A 25,001-nucleotide genomic window follows, 5' to 3' on the forward strand; every position below is an offset into this window, starting at 1 on the left:
CACTGTACAAGCCCAGGAATTCCAAGGATGGCCAGATAGAGAAGCTACGAAAAGAATTTCCCCCCAAAACAACAGGTAGAAGCTTCCTTTAGAGCCGGTGCCGTGAATTCAGACTTCTAGCCTCCTGAACTGTGAGAAAATAAATTTCTACTTGTTAAAGTCACCCACTTGTGGTATTTCAGTTGTAGCAACACTAGATAACTAAGATACCTCCCACGAAATTTTAATATCACAAATATACTATAATTCTTTTTTATGTACATCTGTGTCCTTTACACATAAAAAAAAAAAAAGTACGATTTTTTTTTGCCTCCCAAAAGAACCAATTTGACCTTCTTTGGGATCTGCCCTGGTCGAGAAGCGTGCTCCAGATCCAGCTAGCTGCCAGAGTAATGCTTACTAAGGCCAGTGGGCCAACAATGATAATACGTGTAGGGTGTAAGAGTACAATTGGAGTTGGAGTTGGTTTTCAGTGCCAGCTCCTCTACCTACTGCAGAGCAACTTACCTTGAGCAAGTTATTCCATTTCACGAGGCTTCCATTTCGTCAGTGGTAAAATAGAAATAATAATGGCATATACCTCAGAAAGATATTTTGAGATTAGAAAACACAATGCATGTAAATGTTGAGCACTGTGGCTGTCACATAAAAGTGTTCTATGTAATTTAGCACTTAATATTGTTGTTTGTGTTCTTCCTAGTAAAATGCTATTGCTGGCTCAGCTTCACGTGCCTGATCACACACTCAGCACTGTCTGTGTGAACAAGCCTAGGACCTGGCCATGTGAGTGCTCATAGTAAAGACAAATCACTACGTTTTTACACTAATTGAGGAAATCAACTAAGCCAAGTGTATATTCATTTTTATTATGATTCTGTCTCCTGCTTTAGTCCATTTTTAATGAGTATGATCTTACACAGAATATGCCTGATGTGACTCTGATGATGAAAACAAAGTATAATTTTCCCATTTTCTGAGTCAACCATATTATTTTAGGGAGTTAGTTAAGCAGAGCATTAATTTTGGATGATGGTTTAGGAATTGTAAGCAAAGATTCAGTTTGAAGAAAAACTGCCTATAAACCATGATGAAAAATGTCCACTGACAATGCTTCTAGCCTGAATGGGATTTGTAAAGCAAGAAATACGTGCATGTGGAATATATATGTGACCAGGGCAGACAAGCAGGGGCTTGTGAAGAGAAAGACAGATAATATCTCTAATCCTATGTACTTACTCAGAATGTCAGTATCCTTGATTCTACTCTAAGATAACTGACTTTCTAAGTACAGCTTTCTCATTTTTGCAAAGGGAATGCCTAACCCAAAACCAAACCAAACCCAGTGCCGTCAAGTCGATTCCGACTTATAGCAACTCTATAGGACAGAGTAGAACTGCCCCATAGAGTTTCCAAGGAGCGTCTGGCGGATTTGAACAGCCAACCCTTTGGATAGCAGCCGTAGCACTTAACCACTATGCCACCAGGGTTTGAAAAGCACAAGGTAACTAACAAGAATAACCCGCCCAATGTGACCAGTGGAGTCACTAGGGTTGATGTCACCCAGTGTGGTAACTCATGCTGTTACCCCCCCCATGCTAATTACCACAATGTTGCAGCTAAAACAACAGAAAATTTGGCAAAATCGGCGACTATAAAATCACCGGCAGCAAGGAAAGCCACAGCAGTGCTTGTGCCGCGAGCAGACAGAATTACATGATTCAGAGCCTCGTTGTAACTGAGTGATAATGACAACTCTCATCCAAGCACACTGGAAGGTTCAAAAAGTAGATCAGCATAGAGTTTCAGCCTTGTGGGTATATCGATACGTGTAAACTGGGCTTACAAAAACAAATTTTGTTGTTATGACTAACTGCAGGGATATTTTTATTAAAAATAATAAATTGCTGCTGAAACACTGTACAAAAATTTTATTGACATTTTGGTGTCACCCTCTCTGACAGTGTCACCCGGTACAGTCCCCACCCTCTTGGTGACACCACTGAATACAACTGTGAGTTGGGATGAGGCCTATGAGGCTCCTTACTGTTAAAAGAACATGGAGTCAAGAGGTCCTAAATTTGAATCCTGGCTCTACTACTTACTCTCTGTGGGAACCTGGCATGTCACTAACCTCTCTCAGATTCAGTTTCTTGATCTCTAATATGTAGTAATGCCTATCTGGGCCTAGGGTTCTGGTGATAATTAATGATGCAGTATATGTAAATCATAAAAGACAATGTCTAGCTCAGAGCAGGTGCCCAATAATATCCCCCTCCCCGCCCCTTTGAAGTTTGCCTCTTTTCCTCCTTACTGATATGCACCAGGTCGATTGATGCTGTTTGTCTCAAGAAGTAAGATGTAAATGCAGCACTTGGAGAAGCTTCTTGACTTCCTTAAGCCTGTTTTTTTCATCTGTAAAATAACAATATTGTTGTTGTTAGCTGTAAAATCCAGTCAATTTCGACTCATAGTGACCCCACATGACAGAGTAGAACTGCCCCATAGGGTTTTCTAGGCTGTAATCTTTATGAGAACAGGTCTTTCTCCCTTGGAGTTGCCGGGTGGGTTTGACCCACCAACCATTTAGCTGGCAGCCGAGTGCTCAACTGTTGTACCACCAGGGCTCCTTAAAATGGCAAAAATAATACTTTTTTGCTTAAAACTGTGAGTATTTGATAAGGTAATACAGGTGAAACATTTAGATAGTTCCTGGAACACAAGAAGTATGTGCTCAGTTTACCACTCATGGCAGCATTATTATTTATTAGATTAGGTTATAGCTTTAGACTAACAACTCACAGGGAAATATTATAGTCATAGATTTTGATATGTAGTAGTATGTTTATTTATATATATTTTTATGCATATATATAAACACACGTGTGTAGGTATGCATATATACATACAGACACACATACATATACACATATATAAGATATATTTTACATACCTTATGCTAACCAAACGGTCAGCCATTTGAATCCTTCAGGTGCTCCTTGGAAACCCTGTGGGGCAGTTCTACTCTGTCCTTTAGGGTCGCAATGAGTCGGAATGGACTTGACAGCAACGGGTTTGTTTTTTTTTTTTTTGGTTTTTATGACAACTACTTTATGCAAAACTTTAACATTCTAAAATGTAGAGAAAAGTGAAAAAAAAATTCCGTATATAATAGCTTTCTTTGTAATATGTAATACTTTTCTTACAAACCTATTCTAAAAAAAAATTTTAAACAAAGCTATGATTTAAAAAAACTAATGTTACACAACGGGGTTGGGTAATGTTACCTCACTTTATTAAGCTAAGATTCAGAAGGTCACAAGAATGTAACTCACCTCCAGTTAAGCTGTCATGATACGATTCTTTCTACTGACCTAGGAAGAACCTCTAACCTTCTCTTTATGCTTCTCTCCTGTGCTAAATGCATATGGTGATAAAAGAAGCCTAAAAAATTATGACATATAGTGACTATCAAACAAATTCATCTTCTCCCTTAATGATAATGGCTATCATTTTTGAGTATTTACTACGTGCCAGGCACTGTGATTTACATATACTGGCATTTCTCCTTTGTTATTCAGCATCCTTGCAATTATTGATTCTGTAGGAAAATAAAGTCCAGGAAGACATGAAAATACTTCATTCTAACACCTTTCTTCCCATGTTAACACTAGTATCTATCCCCATCCATTACATTAGATAAGAGTCAGTCAATTTCTCCATAAACATCTGATTTTATGAACAATGGGCATACAGTGCAAACACGGTGCACATTTATTGCAAAGTGAAATTGCCAACCTTCGAAAGGATGTGGGACTCCATGAAGTCAGTGAAAGTAATGATGTAAATCTGCTTCAGTCACACTCAGTCATTGTCAATTAATGGCTTAACAAAAGTAAAACTACTGATAACTAAAGAAGACAAAAAAAGAAAGCTTACCTCATAGCCACCTCAAATGAAAATCAAGAAACTGAGTGGCCCTTAGGAAAATTTCTAAAACTCTCGATTCTGCAATATGGCCTACTTTGTGATCACGATTCACTGCTAAATGTGAACCAAGGATGGTATGTAGACTTAATACACAATTTTACCAGAAAATAAGCCCTCCCCCCAAATGTCAACACAAATCATTTTTGTTCATTCTCAGAACTCATTAATTATTGTGATTATAGCCTAAATTTTGTTCATAAGTTTAGTTTTTGATAAAGTACCAACCAAACCTTTTTATCACTATATACCATGAAATTTTAGTACCTGTTTAAAATACATTCATTTTAAGTGACTCTTTTCTGGTGCTGACTATCCTTAGGTAACAGGGACCTCCCATATCATCTCATTTAATCCTCAAAGTACCTGTTGACGGTACTATCTCCATTTTACAAGTGATGAAGCCGAAACTCAAAAAGTTAGCTAATTTGCCCAAGGTCACACAGTAAATGATAAAGTCAGGATACAGTTGTAATTCAATCTGATTCCAAAATCCCTTATCACTACATTATATGAAATATACTTCATAATAATTATAGAATTAAGTATAATTTATCTTTTCGGTGATTTTAACTAATATGATTAGGTTTTTAGCTAACCTAATATTTACTTTCTGCTGCTTCATACGACTACTTGGATTTCTTCTCTTTTTTTATGCATTCTGAGACTTTCTGTTGCCTTCCTCTGTTAGTTCCATCTCCTGCATTCTCATGGCTGGCATGAAGGCCATCGGCCTCCCATCTGTAGTAGGTCTGGCAGGGTGGGCAGTTGCTTGAGTTGACAAAAAGTAGAAGTGGTGTTCTAAACAAACAGGATTTTTCTCTCTTGCTGTTTGTGCTTCAGATCATGCTTTCAGGATGACAGTTTTTAACCCCAAACGGACAGCAGGTAAAAAATATAGCTCTCCTGACACCTTACATTAGTAAATACAGGTCATCCCTATAGTCTGATAATGGTTGGTAGCACAGATCTTATTGTCCAAATGTTATGTGGATACAGCTAGAATCACTGACTTGCTCATGGTCAGGTTTTGGATAAGAAGCAGTCAAGACTGAAGCCCATACATTCTGACACAATCCTAGATTCTTTCCTGTAATGACAAAACAGAATAATTAAAAGTAAGGGTGATTTGCTATCTAAATTTGAGCAAGTTTCTTAAGATCTCTAAGATTCTCATCTGAAAGAAAGCTGTGTTAAAAATAGCCCTTACTTGTTGAGGTTGTGAGAATTAAAGGCAATAATACATATAAAGCATTGCATAGGGTCTGACACAAAGTTAGGACACGGTAATTAATAGCTATTAAACCAAAAAAATAAACCAAATCCATTGCCATTGAGCCAGTCCCAACTCTTATTGACCCTATAGGACAGAATAGACCTGCCCCATAGGGTTTTATAGGCTGTAATCTTTATGGAAGCAGATTTCCAGGTCTTTTCTCCTCTTTTTTTTTTTTCTTTCCATTTCTCTTGTAAAACCTCTCTCTCTCTTTCTCTCTCTCTCACTTTCCCTTTCTCCTTTAAGTATTTTACATATACAAATATAAATTCTCTGTACTTTGTGTCTGCATTTGTATTTCAATTGACTACTCATGAAATGTTTCCACAAATTAAGGATCTTTTCTTTTAAAGATTTCATACTGTTATTAAGGATTTAAATGTTTTTAGACTCAGGTTGTGTATGTCGGTTTGTGTGACTTTGTTTGGTAATTGTTGTTGTTGGGTACCATAGAGTTTATCCCAACTCATAGTGACCCTATATGACAGAGTAGAACTGCCACCATAGGATTTTCTTAGCTGTAACCTTTACGGAAGCAGATCACTGGGTGGGTTTGAACCGCCAACCTTTTGGTTAGCAGCCAAGCAGTTAACCATTGTACTACCAGAGTTCCTTGCTGTGTAATTAAAGTCATAGAAAACTGCCTTTCAGAAAGCATACAGCTCAGTGTTCCAAAACTGTGGCGATAAATTTTAGCACTTTCAGTGAGTCTGTAATTTCAGATAACCTTTGTGTTATTTTAAAATGTGGTAATAATCTTAAAAATGTCTAGTGGTTATGTGCTTATTATGGACCAAGTGCTGTGCTAAATGCTTTACTTCATTATTCCCTCAGAATAGGCCTCTGAGGTAGGTATTATTACATCATCCCTGCCAAAGATTATGTAGATAATAAGTGTGTCAGAGATAGGACTCAGTCCCAGCCAGGTACGTCTGATGCCAAATCCCAAGCTCTCAGCCACTACAACGTGCCATCTCGTTTTATCTAAGACACTGAAGAACCCAGACTAATGGTAGATTTCTGGAGTGTTCTACTAAAAAACAAACAAACAAACCCATTGCCGTCCAGTTGATTCTGACTCACAGTGACCCTACAGGACAGAATAGAACTGCCCCCATAGGGTTTCCAAGGAGTGGCTGGTGGATTTGAACTGCTGATCGTTTTGGTTAGTGGCCAAGCTTTTAACCACTGGAACAGCTGATTCATGCTTATTGAATAATGTGGTTCATCTATAAGTTCACTTGGCAAGACCATTATCCAACCAACTTTCACCATTTTATTCACAAGAATATCTTGGAGGACTATTAAATGCTCTGCTGAATTATAAAAAGCACACAAATAAAAAAAGAATTATAAAAAATATTATACCTAGGACATTCCCTTTATTTACTAACATCTTCATTTCTCATCAGTTTTATATATTTTTTTTTCTATGTAAGAGGTCTCCTCACCTACATTATGGTTTCCGTCACTAACTTATCCTCTACCCTACAGCTAGGGTGATTGAAATGCAAGTCCCATTGTGAGCCTGTGTTTCAAATACTTCAGAGGCCTCCCATCTTCTGTAGAACGTGTTCTGAACCTCAGTCCCAGGGCCCTCAAGGACTTTAAGAAATTCATTATTCTACTTCAAATTATATACAATATGTTCCATATATGTGTAATTTGCCCAGAAAAGTATCCATAGGTTTGTATTAGATTATCAAAATGGAATTATGATTTTAATGCCCATGAATCTCTTATAAAGACAAAGTTTCCTAAATATTTACACAAGACTCTTTACAGCCTAGGAAACCCTGGTGGCATAGTGGTTAAGAGCTATGACTGCTAACCAAAAGGTTGGCAGTTCAAATCCACAGGGCGCTCTTTGGAAACTGTGTGAGGGCAATTCTACTCTGTCCTATAGGGTCGCTATGAGTCAGAATCAACTCAATGGCAACGGGTTCGGTTTTGGGTTTTTTTGCTTTGTGACCTAATTCCTAACCCCCAAGTCTCATCTCCTTCCGTTTATCACCCTCCAGATCCACCATACTCACAAACACACACAGCAATGCTTCACTTCCTGCGGTTTCTCAGAATGGTATGTGTTTGCTCAGCTCCACATACATGTGCATGCTGGGCCTTCTTCTGCCCCTTATGAGAACCTATTCAGCTTCAGACCTCTGCTCCAATGTCACCTTCTCAATATTCCCTGACCTTTCCAAGCAGCATTAAGTGCTTCTTCCTATGAGCTTTTGTAGAGCTCTGTTCATACCATTCTTAAACCATTTATCAAATTACTCTAGTGATTTGGTTGTACATTTATCCACCCCCTCGTATGATGGCTATGACCCTGATACAATGGTGAGAGCTGAGCCCTCTCACCACCTTGGCCCAGCTTTAACTAACAGTTAGGGAAGTCATTTTTCTCTGGGACCTAATAGTCAACTCAGTAAATATTTGAACTAGTGATTAAATAAATAAATAAAGGAACACTGTTAGAAAATAATGAGTGTTTAGCATGATTTCTTCATTTCTAACTGCTCGTAAACTTTACCTTTCTGAGTTACAACAATGGATAATTCAACATCTATTTAATGAAAGGTCAATATAATCCTGACTGTGTTTTAGGAACTGTGAAGGTGCCATTGAAGTTCAGGTCATGGTTCCTTCCTTCTAGAAGTTTATAGTCTTGTGAGAGGCAAAGACTTAAATGTGCAGATTCCAACATAAGACGTACTCAATGGTACTATAATTGTTTGCTTACCCTCTTCTAAGGAGGCAAAATAATATAGTGCTCAGAGCCTCAACTTTGAACTCATATATACCTGGGTACCAGTCTTAGCTTTTCTGCATACCAGCTTTGAGGTACTGAGCAAGTTGTATAAGTTCTTTTGAGCCTTGGTTCCATCAACTACAAAATGAAGATAACAATAGGTTTCCATAGAAAATATATGCAAAGCACACAGTAAGTGTGCAACCAATAATGGTGATGAAGGTGATGATGATGATGATGATGATAGTAGCATAGTGAACTGTCGTTCCCTGAAGACAAGGACCATATTTAATTTAACTTTGGATCCCCAGCCCCTTCTCCAGTACCTGACACACAATAGATATTAAACAAGTGTTTGTTAAATTAGTGATTAATTTATCAACTCTGAGATACTAAAAGACAGGAGAAGATAGAAAAGAGACTAGCATGGACTCAAATTATCCAGGAAAACTTCATGGAGGAAGAATGTATACAAAGAGTAGACGTTTTAATAGTTGAAGAAGAGGGTGCAGGTGATGGAAGACAAAAATAAACAAGCATTACACAAAAGCATGTAGCCCATGATAGTCTGTGCCTAGGGTAAAACTAAATGTGCTTTGTTTGGTAGGAAAGGAAGCAGTGAGAGTGTAACATACCCACACACATACATACAGACATGCAGACAAACTTTACTATTTAGCACCATGCCAGATATTAATAACCAAGACAACAATTCTAAACTTGTTCCTTTTGGAAGCCACACTCTATATCCAAACAATATAGGAGAATGTTTCATTTAGACAAACTGTATGTTATGGTGGGAAAAAACATGTGCTTTAGAGGGAAGCAAATATAGATTTGAATTTTTAGTTTTGCCATTTAACTAAGCCTATTGTCTTTTTTTTTTTTTTTTTTGTCTTGGGCAAGTCACTTACCTCTTTAAGCTTCAGTTCTCTCTTCTGGAAAATGGGAATAAGAAAGCGTGTCTCACGAGGTTGATGTGGGCTTGAAGGAGATAATTTATGTAAGATCTATTCAGCACCTGGTACACGGCAGGTGTTCAATATACACGAGAGCTGCTGTTATTTTTAATAGTATTAATTGGTACATTTATGTGTTTTTGCTAAGTCAAAAGTGTACATATTGGTTGTGTGTGTGTGTTTGGACATGTAAACTTGAGCTTACTGTATCTGAGAGCAACTGGGGTTGTTAAAATTGAAATAATCCAGAAAAAGACAATGTGTAATGTAATACCATTAGGCTGTATCTCTCTTCAAAATGAAGAAATGTAAAAAGCTTGGAATGTGGGTGATTGTATAGGCTGAATACTCAAATAGGAAGTTAGCTACTTTATTAACCATCTACTGTACAAACTGTCATGCAAATACTGCCTTATGCTTTATGCAAAACATTTGAAAATCCCTATGACTTTGTTCTTCTGCTTGGATTTTTTTTTCTGTAGTAAAATACATAATTTAATTAATTTCAAATGTGTTTGTAAACCAGCCAAATATTTCCTTTTAAATACTTGAGCTCTATGTTGAAATGCAAAAGGATGGTTCTTAGCACATAATTTTTTTTTTCAGTAATAGACGTCATCCTTTAGTTCTTTAGTAGACTTTTAGTTCCACATGTATTAAGATATCTCCTATGCCCACAATAAATGAAAGTTTTTCATCTCATGCAGGTTCTTCCAGGGGACCCAGCCCCCTAACCATGGGAGCCCAGGACACCCTCCCTGTTGCAGCAGCATTTACAGAAACGGTCAATGCCTACTTCAAAGGAGCAGATCCAAGCAAGTAAGCCTGGAGCTTGGTCCACGTATTCCCAAGCTCTAGCCTATCCAGTAGGGGACACACTAAGCATTACTGTATCATTCCTCATCTTAACACCGAAAAGATCCAGATAATAGTAACAGGTGGCATGCCTAGAATAGAGGAGACAATTTAATTAGGGAGGTTAATTCACTGATTTATTAAAAAAAAAAAAAGTCCCAAAGGATCCAATATTCTAATATCTTATTGTTAGCTGCCATTGAGATATCCCCATACTCATGGTGACCCCATTCACAATTGGACAAAACGTTGCCCTGCCCTGTATCATCCCCATGATGGGTTGCAGATCTGACCGTTATGATCCATATGGTTTTCATTGGCTGATATTCAGAAGTAGATTACCAGGTCTTTCTTCCTAGTATGTCTTAGTCCAGAAGCTGCACTGAAACCAGTTCAGCATTATAGTGACACACAAGCCTCCACACTAAGGCTGGTGTCCGCACACGAGGTGTGTTGGCTGGGAATCAAAACCAGATCTCCCACATGAAAGGTGAGAGTTCTACCACTGAACCACGAGTGCCCTCTAGCAGTCTAATATCTTACTATTCAGAAATCTGATCCAGCTTTTGGCTGCAAGTCACAGAAAACCCTAACCCAATTCTGTCAACAATAAGAAAACTTACTGTCTCACAAAAGTAGAAGTCCAGATCATGCCTTTCATTATCTTAGTCTTTCCTGGATACGAATCACCCAAATATAAATTGGAACAATGGTGCATAGGAATGGGAACCTGGAAGAAAAAACCTTCTGAAAACACTCAGGTTGGCAAGAGATTGAGGCAGATGTTACCCTTACTAAGTAAACCATTATAATCACAGCTTAGTAAGAATTCTAGAGCAAAATGCACCATCCTTTCTGCAAGAGCCTGATTTCACTTATGTATTTATTTTTTAAATTACTATCAGTTTTTATAGGCAATGCATTCAGTAGCAGTCATTGAATGCATTTGTTTTGTGGACTTAATCTGAATACATAGGTAATATAATTAAATACTTTGCCTTTCTATAAGGACTTTCACGAATAGGGCTGTGGAAGTCTATGGGTTCCCTGAAATTCTATTGCATATCTTATGTGTGGGGGGGGGGTAAATGTGCATTTTTCCATACAGAGAGCCTATAGCATTCACCAGTTTCACAAAGGGGTTCATGATTCAAAAAAGGTTGAAAGTGATTACTTGTCTAAACTGAAAACTAAACACCTAAGTCACACTGGTTCTCAAATATGTCATTAATATAATTCCAATTCCAAATTTTATTGATAAACAAAGGGAAAACAGATGAAGGAAGAATTGCTCTCTTTTTTTACTTACAAGGACTAGGGCTTGGAAATTCTTAGTATCTATGGCAATAAGAATGAGAGAAAAAACTAAATTTGCATACAAAACACTAGGCTATTAAAATGTTTGAAACAGTGATAAGTATAATTAGAACTTGGATCTTCACATATATTTTAAGCAGAACTCTGTATAACTAATCATGAATCCTCTTTATGCTTCAGAAACAATATGTTTTTTACAGTCTAAATCTAACAATATTGTGCTGGAAAACTAAGAATTCCACCTTTAAGTGCCCTACCGAGCCACTGGGGTCTACCAACATCCCCAAGTGCCATGTCTTTTTAAACAACATCTAGGCTTTATTCTAGACCTCGAATACTGTAGAGAAACAAACACTGTGGATTCTGGTTCCTCCCAATGTCCTTTCTCCTTTATCTTCAAAGAATGAAATTTTGCCATATCCACATATAAATAGAAATTAAAAGCTACCTCAAGCAGAGCATACATTTGAGCTGTTAGAGCAAGTAAACACCATGAGCTTAGATCCTTTATATACTTTATACTGTAGAATCTTATTAAAACAAAGAATTTGCATGATTTTCTGTCATGCCAGTTTAAGGGCTAATTATTACTGACGGACCTATACCTTAGAAAGTTCAGGCTAGCCTGAATTGAGAAAAGTGGGCAGAAACACACTTCAAAAAAATAAGAGCAGTCAGGTGTATAGAGAATTTTATGCACCTGAGTGAAAAACATTGAGAATCACACAAGAATTGATTCTTTTTTGCCTGCTTACTAATCAGCTTTCATTCATTCATTCACCGATTTATTCAGAGAGGCCTAAGTGGTCTCCCTACTTCCACTTTGGCCCCCCTGAAGTCTGTACTTAATGTATCACGTCACTTTTTTGCACACAACACATCTGCTTTGTTCAAAGTAAAAACCAAAGGCTTTATAATGGCCTATAAGGCCCTACATGATCTGTCCTTCAGCACTCCCCAAGCCCCACCACGGTCACCAACTCTCTGATCTTATCTCCATCACTCTCCTTCTTATCTCTGATCTTGTCTCCATCACACACCTCCTTATCCACTCCACCCTAGCTACACTGGCCTTATCGCTCAACTCCATCCACACCTCGGGGTCTTTTTACTTGCTGCTCCTTCTGCCTGGATGAAACCTCTATCCAAATATCTGAGTGACTTGCTCCCTCACTGCCTTCATGGTACTTCAGGAAATTTATTAAAGAGACCTTCCCTTTCCACCTTATATAAAATTGCAACACACCTCTCCACTCCTATCAACACTTCTTTCTTGCCTCAATTTCCCCATAGCCCTTCTCTCTACTGAACATGTTGCATATTTATTCAGTTGTCTTTCTCTACCCCACAAAAATGTAAGCTCCATGAGAGCTGGGACTTGTCTGTTTTGTTCACACCTGTAACCTCAGCACCTGAAACTGGGCCTGGCATGGAGCACTCAATGCATATTTGCTGAATGAGTTGAGTTGAATTACTTACCTAACATTTATGGAATGTCTACAGTGTGCTTGTACTTGTACTAGACAGGAGATATATTGGTGATGAAGACCACTGATATGGAAAGCAAGACTTGTAAATATAATGCAAAATCAACCTGAGGAGACACGCAATATGGTGCAAAAGGAATCAAGAAATCCTTACGAATAGTTTTTTAAACCCTAAGAAGAAGTGGAATGGCCTGTCAGTCACCTCTGGGCCTGCCACTATGCAAGCGAGGCTCTTCATCCTGCTTGGGCTCCCCCAGCATACTATGGCAGAAGTGTAGGGAGGTCTGCACCAATGAGCCTGGTACCCATGACCTTGACATTCCAATGATGTAGCAGTTGGGCCTAATTAACATTAGTGCTTTTACTATGCCCTTCCAAATTAACTGAGCCTTCGATTTGTGGGTGACTGTATATATTGAGTCTTTTAAAATATATTGCCACAAACAGTGCTAGTATATCCTGTGTGATGGTAGATGGGAAATCCAGTATATTTCGTTGACATGTTTAGATCTGAAATTCATGACCAAATCTTGAAGTGGCATTCTTCTGTATCTAAGGCAGTGAATGATTGTAATTGCTCTTCTTTCATGATTTGTTTTAAGGAAACAACTCAGATTCGATCACTGGATGAAAATAAAACCAACCACAACACCGAATTTAGAAACCACACAGAAAAAGTGTTTGGATTTGCTTTGTCTGTGGTTCCCTCACCTCCTGCATCAAAACCTTCCCCATTTTTTTTCAGAACCATTCATATATTGGAAAAAGAAATATACCACTTTAATTGTTTATTATGATATATAATTCATTCATGTATAGTAACACTTTTTACCTGAGTATTCAGAACACCTGTAACAGGTATTCTGACATTTCAGTCTTTCTCAGTAGCTCATAGATAGAGAACACCTTGACTTTACATTTCCCATTATCAGCTGCTTTAAACAACCCTGGTCCCATGAAATAAAGGTCAGGGATTCTTTAATCTCCTAGAAAAACTTAGATTTCTCAGCTATATCCTATTTTTCTCTTATCATCATACTTTACAGTATGTCTCCCTCTTTACATTGGAAGTCTGGGCAAGGACCATGTTTGCTCTATTTCATTGCCCAGACTGGTGCCTGATAACATTGTATAACCACCCAGTGTATTTGCTAAATTTATGAATTTATGTTAAAAACATTTCATTGCATTCCTCCTCTCTGCTGGGTTCTGTGTTATGTACTTTTGCCTTCCAAGAACCTCAGACAACAGTCCTTGCACTCATGATAGTAGATAAAACATGTCCAAGAAACTACAAAACAATTTTCCAACAAAGATCTGTACATGCTTCTACGGGAACATAGAGAAAGGAAAAGCTAAGGAAGGCTGGATAGAGAAGATATTAAGGAAGACTTCAGAAAAACCTTCCTTTGAACTAAATCTTGAAATATGAAAAGGATTGTGCTTAGTAGATAAGCCAATGAAAGAGGATTACAAATAAAGGAAGCATCATGAGCACAGAGGTACGCCTGAAAAGACAGCAGTGGTCTTGGTTATCGAGGCAGCACACAGAAATCACATTTTATCTGAGGGGTGCATTCCTAATGACCTCACGTAATTTAATTCACATATTCCCTGACTAAAAATGGTCAGTACTTCTGTGGACCAGCTAACAAACATGATGCTGCCTGTGGCAATAGGGAGAACCCAGTTTATAAGTCACTTGGTCAGCTGACTTTGAAATTTTGCCATTCCTGACAAACTTTTCATTTATGGGGATTCACATGATTTCAAATTTTATTCCTAAAATAAAAGCCGATTAATTTTTTTTATCACACTATTTTCAATTTATATATTCAAACTCACATGAAATGTATCTATATTACATACTAGTAGAGACAATCATTAAGGTTGAGCAAAGATTTCCCTCCAGTGAGTATCAATGGAAAATATTTATTTTTATATAAGAGTTTCATCTCAACTTAGACAGTAGATGGATTAATAAATCAGTAGAGGTCTGACAGCTCAGATGCAGGGCAGGAATATAATGCGGCAGGGGGAGCCTCGGTGTTTCGCATCATGGACTATACAGACTACACATCTGCCATTCTCCCACCTTCCAGCTAACTGTAAAGTCTTTGAAGTCAAGGGCTGTTTTGCTTGTTTTTAAATTGCCTTCCCACTCAAAAAAAAAAGAGTTGACAGCCAATTTTTTTTCATTTAATAAATGCCACCTCCTCCCTTGCTGACTTGCTTTCAAGAGTGAAACTTTATGCCTCACCAAGACAACATGTAGATCTCATTTTAAGCAAACGGAAAAGGAAACTAAGCAGCTTTTCTCCCAGTTAAAAACATTTGAGCCACCACTGCTAAGGACAATATATTGAGTGAGGGTAGGTCGTGAAATCTAATTTAACAAGCACTCTGACTAATTGTTGTTTTAAACAGCAGTTGTCAAATAATATTTGTCCACCACATATCAACAAACATCACGAGTAGATTCAGGTGAAGGGAAAGTCTAGGCTCAGCACCGGTTGGGTAAATCAAGCAAGGTTTACTGATTTAAAAGGTAGAAAAGGAAGATAACAGAGTTAGCACCCAAACTGAGAGATCAGCAATATTCCCCAGAAGACATGGAGATGCAAACTTTCAGAAACCAGAAATTTTCATCCAGAGCAGTGCAAAGTTATGAATGGTAATATCTGAACGAGGGTGGACACTTGACAACTTCAGGAAACTCACCTGCCTCCACCTCTACCCTAAGCCTAACCCTAGACATACATATAAGTCTATGGTAGTTCTTTACATAAGCTATTTTGGATATATACCAGGAACACCTCACCTGAGCCAGGTATGTCTCCTCAACTTCAGAGATACACAGTATACAAGGCAACTTTGGGGCAAAATAGAGTCCCAGATACACAGATGCGAGCAAAGAGTTCATTTATTAATTTTGATTTCCCTAGAAAGTGCATTCTTGAACTTAAGAGCTACAGACTGGTACAAGGGTCAGTTATCTAGATGAATGGGGAAGTTGTAAAGAAGTGCACTCAATTTAAGTACTTAGTGTTTCCCAAAGAAAAATAACCCTTTTAAATGTTCTGCTTATGGCCAAGATGGAGCAATAGGGACCAGTTTACCCTCTCACCTGAAACAGCCTGGAAACAGACGAAGTATATGAAACAGTGATTTATTTGCAAGAAGCTACATGCCAGGTGAAGGACAGTGATCCCTGAGAGATGGGAAATAAATGAGGTACACCATATGACTGTCCCTGCTTACTTAAGAGAGTTTCCAGGCCACACCATAAGGAAAGGGAACCCAGGCAGAGCCCAGAGGGCTGTGAGTTGAAGAGACAGAGCTGAGAGTCTGGGCTTTTAGAGTTCTCAGGACAGAGTACCAAAGAGGAGAAAGCTACACAGAAGGAAAACCCTAACAGTCTGCAGAGGCTCCCCTTGAGTATTCAGCAGAGAGCTGGTCAGCTCATGTGTGTGAGATAAACGCCCAAAGCCAGAAAAAGAACTGCATGAAATGATTAGACATAACAGGGTCCAGCACTCACACAGGGCCAAGAACTGTGCCTGTCCCTATAAGCCAGACCAGAAAACCTCAAGATTTATAAAGCATTAGGTAGGGTACACAGAAGGGTCCTATATCAGTACCCAACAAAACCCAAACCCATTGCCGTCGAGTCGATTATCACTCATAGCAACCCTATAGGACAGAGTGTAACTGCCCCATAGAGGTTCCAAGGACTGCCTGGTGGATTCGAACTGCCGACCTTTTTTGGTTAGCAGCCGTAGCACTTAACCACTATCCCACCACGGTTTCCCCTACATCAGTAAAAAAAAAAAAAAAAAAATTTTTTTTTTTTTTTTTACCAACCAAAAACCAAAACCGTTGCCGTCGGGTTGATTCCGACTCATAGCGACCCTATAGGACAGAGTAGAACTGCCCCATACAGTTTCCAAGCAGTACCTGGTGGATTTGAACTAGCGACCTTTTGGTTGGCAGCCATAGCTCTTAACCACTATGCTACCAGGGTTTCACCTTCATCAGTGAAAAAAAAAATAGTGGGCAATAATTAGCCCTAGACTAATTACATGCTGGTCCCACTTAATGGATCTTAAAAGCAAGACCTAAAAGAACCTAACTGTTCTCAAGAAATGTAACTGTGACCCAGAGAAATGCTCAAGAATATTTATAGGAATACAAAAATAGCCAGCATCCAACGAGATAAAAATCACAATGCCTGGCATCCAAGCAAAGATTATCAGGCATGGAATAACACAAAAGAACATGACGTGTAATAAGAATAAGAATCAATCAATAAAAATTGACCCAGAGCTGACACAGATATTAGAATTAGCAGGCAGAGATATTAAAACAGATATTACAATTGTATATCATATGTTCAAAAAGTTAAGTAAAGACATGGAAGATATATTTAAATGAACAAATAAATTGAACTTCTAGAGATGAAAACTATAATGTGTGAGATGAAAAATACAGTGGATGGGAATAATGACAGATAGGGCATTGTAGAAGAAAAGATTAATGAACTTGAAAATATATCAGTAGAAATTGTTCAAAATGAAACACAGAGAGAAAAAAAAGAAAAAGAAAGAATATAACATCAGTGAGCCATGGAACAACCTCAAGCAGCCTAGTAGTGTATCTGTAAATGGAGCCCCTACAGAGAGGAGGAACGACAAAATTTTTTCCGAATTTGATGAAAACAACAAACCTACATATCCAAGAATCTCAAAGAACCCGAAGCCCAAGAAACATGAAGAAAATTACACCAAACACATTATAATCACATCGCTCAAAAGCAGTGATGAAGAGAGCAGCCAGAGAAGAAGGGTAAGTTACATTATCTTTCCTCTCGACACAGAGGGAAAACAAAGATGGTGGCAACTTTCTTATTGCAAACAATGCAAGTGAGAAGACCGTGAGACAACGCCTTTAGAGTACTGAAAGGAAAAAGATTGTCAGCTTAAAATTCTGTACCCAGTGAAAGCAGTTGTCAAAATGAAGGCAAAATCTGCTTTCAGGTATACAAAGCCGAAACAATGCACCACCATCAGACCGACACCACCAAAAAAAGGCTAAAGGAAGTCCTTCAGGCAGAAGGGAAGTTATAACACGTGGAAATACAGATAACTCAAAGGAAGAATCCTGAAAATTATAACTACATGAATAGATAGATAAGATTTTTCTCATTATTTAAGTCCCTTTAAAAGATAATTGATTCTTTAAATGAAAGTAATAATAATGTAATATGGGCTTTTTAAGGTATGTGAAAGTAAAATGTATGATAACAATGTAGCACAAAGATCGGGAAAAAAATGGAAGATGTATTATTGTAAAGTTCTTATAATATCTGTGAAGTACTAAAGTATCAACCACTTCAAGGTAGGCTGTGATCAGTAAAAACGAAGAGCATAAGCCTTAAAACAACCAATAAAATAATAGAGTTATAGCTATAACTAATAAGCCCACATAGGAAGTATATTAGGTCCAATCAAAATGGAGAAACCACACAGTAATTTGAAAGGGGAAAGTTTAATATAGGGAATTATTAACTATAATTGGGGTTGGAGTAACAAGAGCTAAAGAACTAAAGAGCACTCTAACATACCCACTAAAACCACCCACTGCCGTCGAGTCGATTCTGACTGATAGCGACCCTATAGGACAGAGTAGAACTGCCCGATAGTTTCCAAGGAGCACCTGGCAGATTCGAACTGCCGACCTCTCGGTTAGCGGCCGTAGCACTTAACCGCTATGCTGCCAGGGTTTCCTACACATGGCTAACAGATGTAAACAACAGCCACTACCCTAGAGCTGAGATAGCGCACCCAAGGTAGAACCCTCTATGCCCCGCTCTTGACTAAGATCCAGACCTTGTTGCAGAGGGCATGGCTGTGGGAGGCAGAGAAGTCTCTGTGCTGTTGCACTGCAGGAAATCCACCCTCCAGATCTTGCTGGAAATCTACCCTCTAGGGCGCCAGAGAAAGCTGTTCGTGGGAGTTGTCTCACAGAGGCACTCTGCTACAAAACTGGCTGGGGGAGAGGTGGGGGCGGGAGACCAGGGGAAGCTAATGGCTGGTGGGTGCTACAGGCCACCATGCACAGCAGAAGCCAGGTGCTGGAGTAGGTGTACATATGGCAGAAGCCTGGAGCTGAAAAACCCACCTGCATGGCAGGAACTGGTCACTAGAGAAGCTGTGTACGCTGCAGAAACCTGATGCTAAGGAAGCTGTTTGTGCTACTGGGCACTGGCAAAGCTGTATGCGCTGCTGTACACGCCACATGTACTGCAGGAGCCAGACACTGAAGAAACCCTATGTACTGTAGGAGTCTGCCTAGCAAGCCCTCTGAAAATAGAAAGGAAACCCTTTTCCTGCAATGTCTCTCCAGCGCCCTCTATTGACAAAGTTTAACACCATTTTTATTGGCAAAGAAAAAAACATAAAGGGGCCATTACTTTCTCAGAGGATACAGTAAAGGGTGAATTGGAACTAGGAAGCAATAAATTGATGACTGGCATGAGATATAAGTAGAATCATAAAAACATTCAATTAATTTAAAAGAAGGCAGAAAAAGATAAAAGAGGGAGCAAAGTACAGGTGAGAGTACCAAAAAATAACAAATTTCAACAAAAACATCAATTAGAAGGCAAAGATTGTCAGATTGTATAATAAAACAAGAGCCAACTATATTCTGTCCACAAGAAATGCACTTCAAATGCAAAGGCTCAAACAGATTAAAAGTAAAAGGATAGAAAAAATATACCTTGCACTGGGTTTTTTTTTTTTTTTAATATAATCAAAAGAAAGCTAGAATGGCTATGTTAATACCAGACAAAGTAAATTTCAGAGCAAATAATACTTCCAGGGGTAAAGAAGGTCATTTCATAATGATACACAGGTAATTAATCAAAAGAACATAATAATGCTAAATGTTTTTGCACTTAATAGCAGAGTTTTATTATGCAGCCAATGCTTTATTTTTACACAAATAACACGTGCCTTCTAAATTTGTTTGCCAACTGCACTCTCCCCGCCCTGAGGTATTTTAATAAGTGCCACTATGCCAATTTTTTTTTTACATGTTGCTGTGAAAAAATCAGCATAGTGTGCTTATGGAAATATCTAGTAAGGGGAGGGTGCAGTTGGGAAACAAATGTAGAAGGCCCACTTTATTTGAGTAACAATATGGTAAGAGTTTTTGCTTAAAAATACTTGAAGCAAAACTGATAGAAGTACCAAGAGAAGTAGATAAATCCGCAATTATAGTAGGAGATTTCAGTATCTCTCTCAATAATTGGTAGAAAAAGTAGACAGAAAATCAGTAGCTGTACAGAAGATTTAAAGAACATTATCAACCAACATGACTGAATTCATATTTATAGAACACTTCATTCAACAATGGCAGTGTGCAAATTCTTCTAAAGTGCATATGGAACATTCCCCAAGAAAGATCACGTTATGGGACATAAAACAAGTCTCGAAAAATTTAACAGGATTCAAGTTATACCGAATATGTTCTTTGACCACAACAAATTCAATTAGAAACCAATAATAGAAAAATCTCTGAAAAATTCCCACATATTTGGGAATTAAATAATATACTTGTAAATAACACGTGGCTACAAATAAAATCAGAAGAGAAATTAGGAAGATTTTTAACTGAACTGAAATAAAATATAACATGTCAAAATTTGTGAGATGCCAGAAAAGCAGCACTTGGTGGTAAATTTACAGTACCAAAGGCCTACAAGAAAAAAGACCCCAAATCAATGACTTCAGATCCCACCTTAGGAATCAGAAAAAAGAAGAGCAAACTAAACCCAAAGTAAATATAAGAAAAGAAATAATAAAAATCAGAACAGAAATAAATGAACTAGAAAACCAAGGAAAAAATAGAGAACATAGATAAAATCCAAATCTGGGTTTTTAAAAAATCAATAGAATTGACAACCTCTAGCCAGATTGATTAAGATAAAAATAGAAGACACAAATCACCAATGTCAGAAATGAGAAAGGGAACATTATTATATATACTACAGATATTAAAAAGGTAATAAGGGAATGTTATTAACAACTATGTGCCAAGGAATATGAAAATTTAGATACAATGAACAAATTCCTTGGAAGTACAAACTACTAACAATCACTCAAGAAGAAATAGATAACCTGAATAGCCCTGTATCTGTTAGAGAATTTGAGTATATAGTTAAAAACCTTCTCACCAAGAAAACGCCTTCACTGGTGAATTCTACCAAACATTTAAGAAAGAAATCATACTAATTCTATAGAAATTCTTCCATAAAATTGAAGAGAAGGGAATACTGCCCAACTTATTCTATGAGGCCAGCATTACTTTAATATTGAAACCAAACAAAGATATTACAAGAATAGAAAACCAGAGACCAATTCCCCATTAAACTTACTTGCAACAATCTTAAACAAAATTTTGGCAAATTGAATCCAACAATACAGAAGATAACACAAATGACTAAATGGGGTTTATCACAAAAATAAGAAGATTTTTTAATGTTCAAAAGTCAACAAATGCAATAACTTTTTAACAAACTAAAAAAGTAAAACCATCTCAATAGAGGTATTAAAAACATTTGACAAAATTCAACATTCACTCATGATAAAACACTAGAAATTAGAACGTGATTTTCTCAACTAATAATAAATGACATCTACAAAAAACTTACAGCTAAACTATCAAATAATGGAAAAAGACTGAATAATTTCTCTCTAAGATCAGGAACAAGACAAGATGCCCACTCTCACCATTTCTTTGCAAAATCGTACTGAAGTTCTAGCCATTGCAAGAAGGCAAGCAGAAGAACTAAAAGGCATTTGGATTGGAAATGATGAAGTAAAACTGTCTTTATTTAGAGACGACGAGATTGTCTAAGCAGAAAATCTGTTGGAATTTACAAAAAACTACTAGAACCGATAAGTGAATTTAGCAAATTTGCAGGATACAAGATCAGTATACAAAATCAATAATATTTCTATGTAATAACAACAATCGGAAATTTTAATTTAAAAAGCATAACCATTTAAAATCACATCAGAAAATGTGAAATACTTAGGGATAAGTCTGACAAAAGATATAAAATACCTCTACACTGAAAACTGCAAAACATGGCTGAGAAAAATTAAAGACCTAAATAAATGGAGAGATATACTGTATTCATTGGTCAGAAGACTCGGTGTTGTTCAGATGTCAGTGTTCCCCAAATTGATCTGGGTATCTGATGCAATCTCGGTCAAAATCTCAGCAGACGTTTATGTCAAAATCAACACAGTAATTCTAAAATTCACATGGAAAAGCAAAGGGCCTACAATAGTCAAACGACTTTGAAAAAGAGGAAAACGTTAGAGAGCTAATACTATCTGACTTCAGAACTATCAACCACCAACAACATAAAGCTACAGAAATCAAGACAGCATGGTGTTAGTGAAAAGGTAGGTAAAATAGGTCGATGGAACAGAATAGGAAAGCCAGTAACAAACCCACACATATATGGGCAACTGATTTCCAACAAAACTGCCTAGGTAAAGCTGTGGAGAAATAATAGTCTTTTAAACAGATTGTTAGAACAATCGAATACCCCTATCAAAACAAAGACAATTAACTTGGATCCATACCACACACCCAGTGCCATACCCAGTGCCATCAAGTCGATTCCGACTCATAGCAACCCTATAGGACAGAGTAGAACTGCCCCATAGAGTTTCCAAGGAGCAGCTGGCGGATTCAAACTGTCGACCCTTTGGTTAGCAGCTGTAGCACTTAACCACTACGCCACCAGGGTTTCCCACAGCATATAAAAATTAAATAAAAAATGGATCATAAGCTTAAATATAACACCTAAAACTATAAAGCTTCTAGAAGAAAACATAGGTGAAAAATTATACAACATCCAAAGAATACATTGATTCAATACCATAAAAAGAATAAATCGATGCATTGGACTCCATCAAAATTTTAAAAATAAATTTTAAAAAAATTGGCTCTTTAAAAGGTACTCTTAAGAGGAAAAAAAACAGACTGGGAAAAAAATCTTTGCAAAGCACCTATCTAATAAATATGTCTTGTATCTAGAATATATACAGAACTCCCAAAATTCAATAATAAGAGAACAAAAAACTCAACTTAAAAATTTGGCAGAGGATTTGAGCAGACATTTCACCAAAAGAGGTAATTAATGATAAGTCGTCACATGAAAGTACTTAACATAGTTAGCAATTAGGGTAATGAAAATTAAAACAGCAATAACATAACACTGTACATCTATTAGAATAGCTAAAACTTAACAAGTGTTGGCAAGGATGTGGAAGAATTCAAAGTTTTATAAACCCAAAACTAATTGCCATCAAGTCAATTCTGACTCATAATGACCCTACAGCACAGCGTAGAACTGCCCTATAGGGTTTCCAAGGCTGTAAATCTTTAAGGAAGAAGACTGCCACATCTTTCTCCCGCAGAGCAGCTGGTGGATTCTAACTGCCGACCTTTCAGTTAGTAGCCAAGCACTTAACCACTGCGCCACCAAGTTTCCCTCAAAGGTCTTATACATAGCTTTACTTTCCACTTTAGCAAAGTTTGACTGTTTCTTGAAGAAGTTATAAGTACACCTGCCATGTTATCCAGTGGTCCCAACCATAAGTACTTACCCAAGAGAAAGAAAGCACCTGTCCATACAAAGACTTGTGCATTCGTGCACAGCTTTACTTATAACAGCCCAAAACTGAAAACAACCCAAATGTTCTTCAGCAGGTGAATGGATAAACAAAGTGTGTTATATCCACACTACTGCTTAGCAGTCAAAAGGAATGAACTGTAGATACACACAACGACTTGATAAATCTCAAAATAATAATGCTAAGTGAAAAAAACTTAACCAAAAAGGACATACCTTATCATTCCGCCTATAAACAATTCTGGAGCATGCAGACTAATTCATAGAGAGAGAACATATTACCAATTACCTGGGAATGGGGAATGGAAAGGTGGGGCAGGATGGGAGAAAGGGAGAGACATGAGGACACTTTTAGGGGTGATGGATATGTTCATTTTCTTGGTCGTGCGATGATTTCATGGGTATATACTCTGTCAAAACTTATGGAATTTTACACTTTAAAAAAGTGCAGTTTAGTGTATGTCAGTTATGCCTCAATAATGCTCTTTTAAACTATCATTTTTCGTTCTAAATTCCCATCTTATTGTGTTAACTTTTATGACGGATTTGACCATTTTGACCACATAGCCAAGTTAGTGAACAACCAGCTAAGTGGAACACAAGAATTTCCTCTGAAGAATGTAAAAGAACATGCTCAAGGCATTAATCTTACTCCTCAGAGAACTCAAGTTGGTTCCAGTGTGTGACGATGGGGTACAATTAATATCTTTAAATGCTCTGCCAAAAAATCAGAAACCAACCAAAATGAAAGCAAACCACCAGGGTAGACGATTCTATTTGTGAGGTGAATATATAGACTTTTCCACAGAAAAAAACCTTCAGTCTTCTTACAGCCCAAAATGCATTCAACAAAATAGCCACTTTTTTTTATATACGTGTTAAAACAAGCCATTAATTTCTCAGATAAGTGGGAAATTGATTTAGTAAGCAGAGTGGAATTATAAGAGCTTACCTTTCATCTCTTCGGCTGTTTAATATTATTACATATGTCTTTACTTTTTCACAACTATTTTGATTCACAGCATATTGACCTCTGTGTTTTGATATGCCAGATGCATTGTCAAGATCACTGGAGAAATGGTATTGTCCTTTCCTGCCGGCATCACCAGACACTTTGCCAATAACCCATCCCCAGCTGCACTGACTTTTCGGGTGGTGAATTTCAGCAGGTTAGAACACGTCCTGCCAAATCCCCAACTTCTCTGCTGGTAAATATGATTTTGCACAAGTATTTAGAAATGTATGTGGTTGAACACTTTGTACCTAGAGGGATAAACCTTAGTAGTTGAATAGCACTGTTAGAGAAATCGCCACCGTTCTATTGATTCAACAGGAAATTCAATTATTGATTAAGATGTACAACTCTTCCTAGTTGTCAGAGTTTTGGGGAGAGTGTGTGTGTGTGTGTGTGTGTGTGTGTGTGTGTATGGCTGCATATACATATAGGTATTTTAATGGCCAACTACCCCAAGTGAGTAAAGAGACATTTAGAGTAATAAAATCTGTGTTAGTGACAATTTAATCATTGTTTTACTTCTCACTGGTAGACAGTGGATGAGAATAGTGGGAATTAAGCCCAATAACAGGAATAAAATCCTTTTGTTGAATTAGCGTCTTTTTAAATGAAATGATATTTGAATTGTGAGCTACT

The 25,001-nt window shown here is 37.6% G+C and overlaps 1 protein-coding gene across 12 annotated transcripts in view; it reads left to right on the plus strand.

Annotated features, from left to right (window-relative positions):
- SGIP1 (SH3GL interacting endocytic adaptor 1) overlaps positions 1-25,001 on the plus strand; it is a 247,962-nt gene that overhangs the window by 207,797 nt on the left and 15,164 nt on the right. For 11 of the 12 annotated variants that reach the window (XM_049879515.1, XM_049879514.1, XM_049879520.1 and 8 more), the window contains 2 exons: positions 9,682-9,793; positions 24,403-24,558. In XM_049879515.1, the coding sequence (XP_049735472.1) occupies positions 9,682-9,793; positions 24,403-24,558 (268 nt within the window). The remainder of the gene's footprint in view (positions 1-9,681; positions 9,794-24,402; positions 24,559-25,001) is intronic. The other variant, XM_049879512.1, reaches the window with a different exon arrangement.

This window comes from Elephas maximus, chromosome 3 (genome assembly GCF_024166365.1).
Source record: "Elephas maximus indicus isolate mEleMax1 chromosome 3, mEleMax1 primary haplotype, whole genome shotgun sequence".
Lineage (NCBI taxonomy): Eukaryota > Metazoa > Chordata > Mammalia > Proboscidea > Elephantidae > Elephas > Elephas maximus.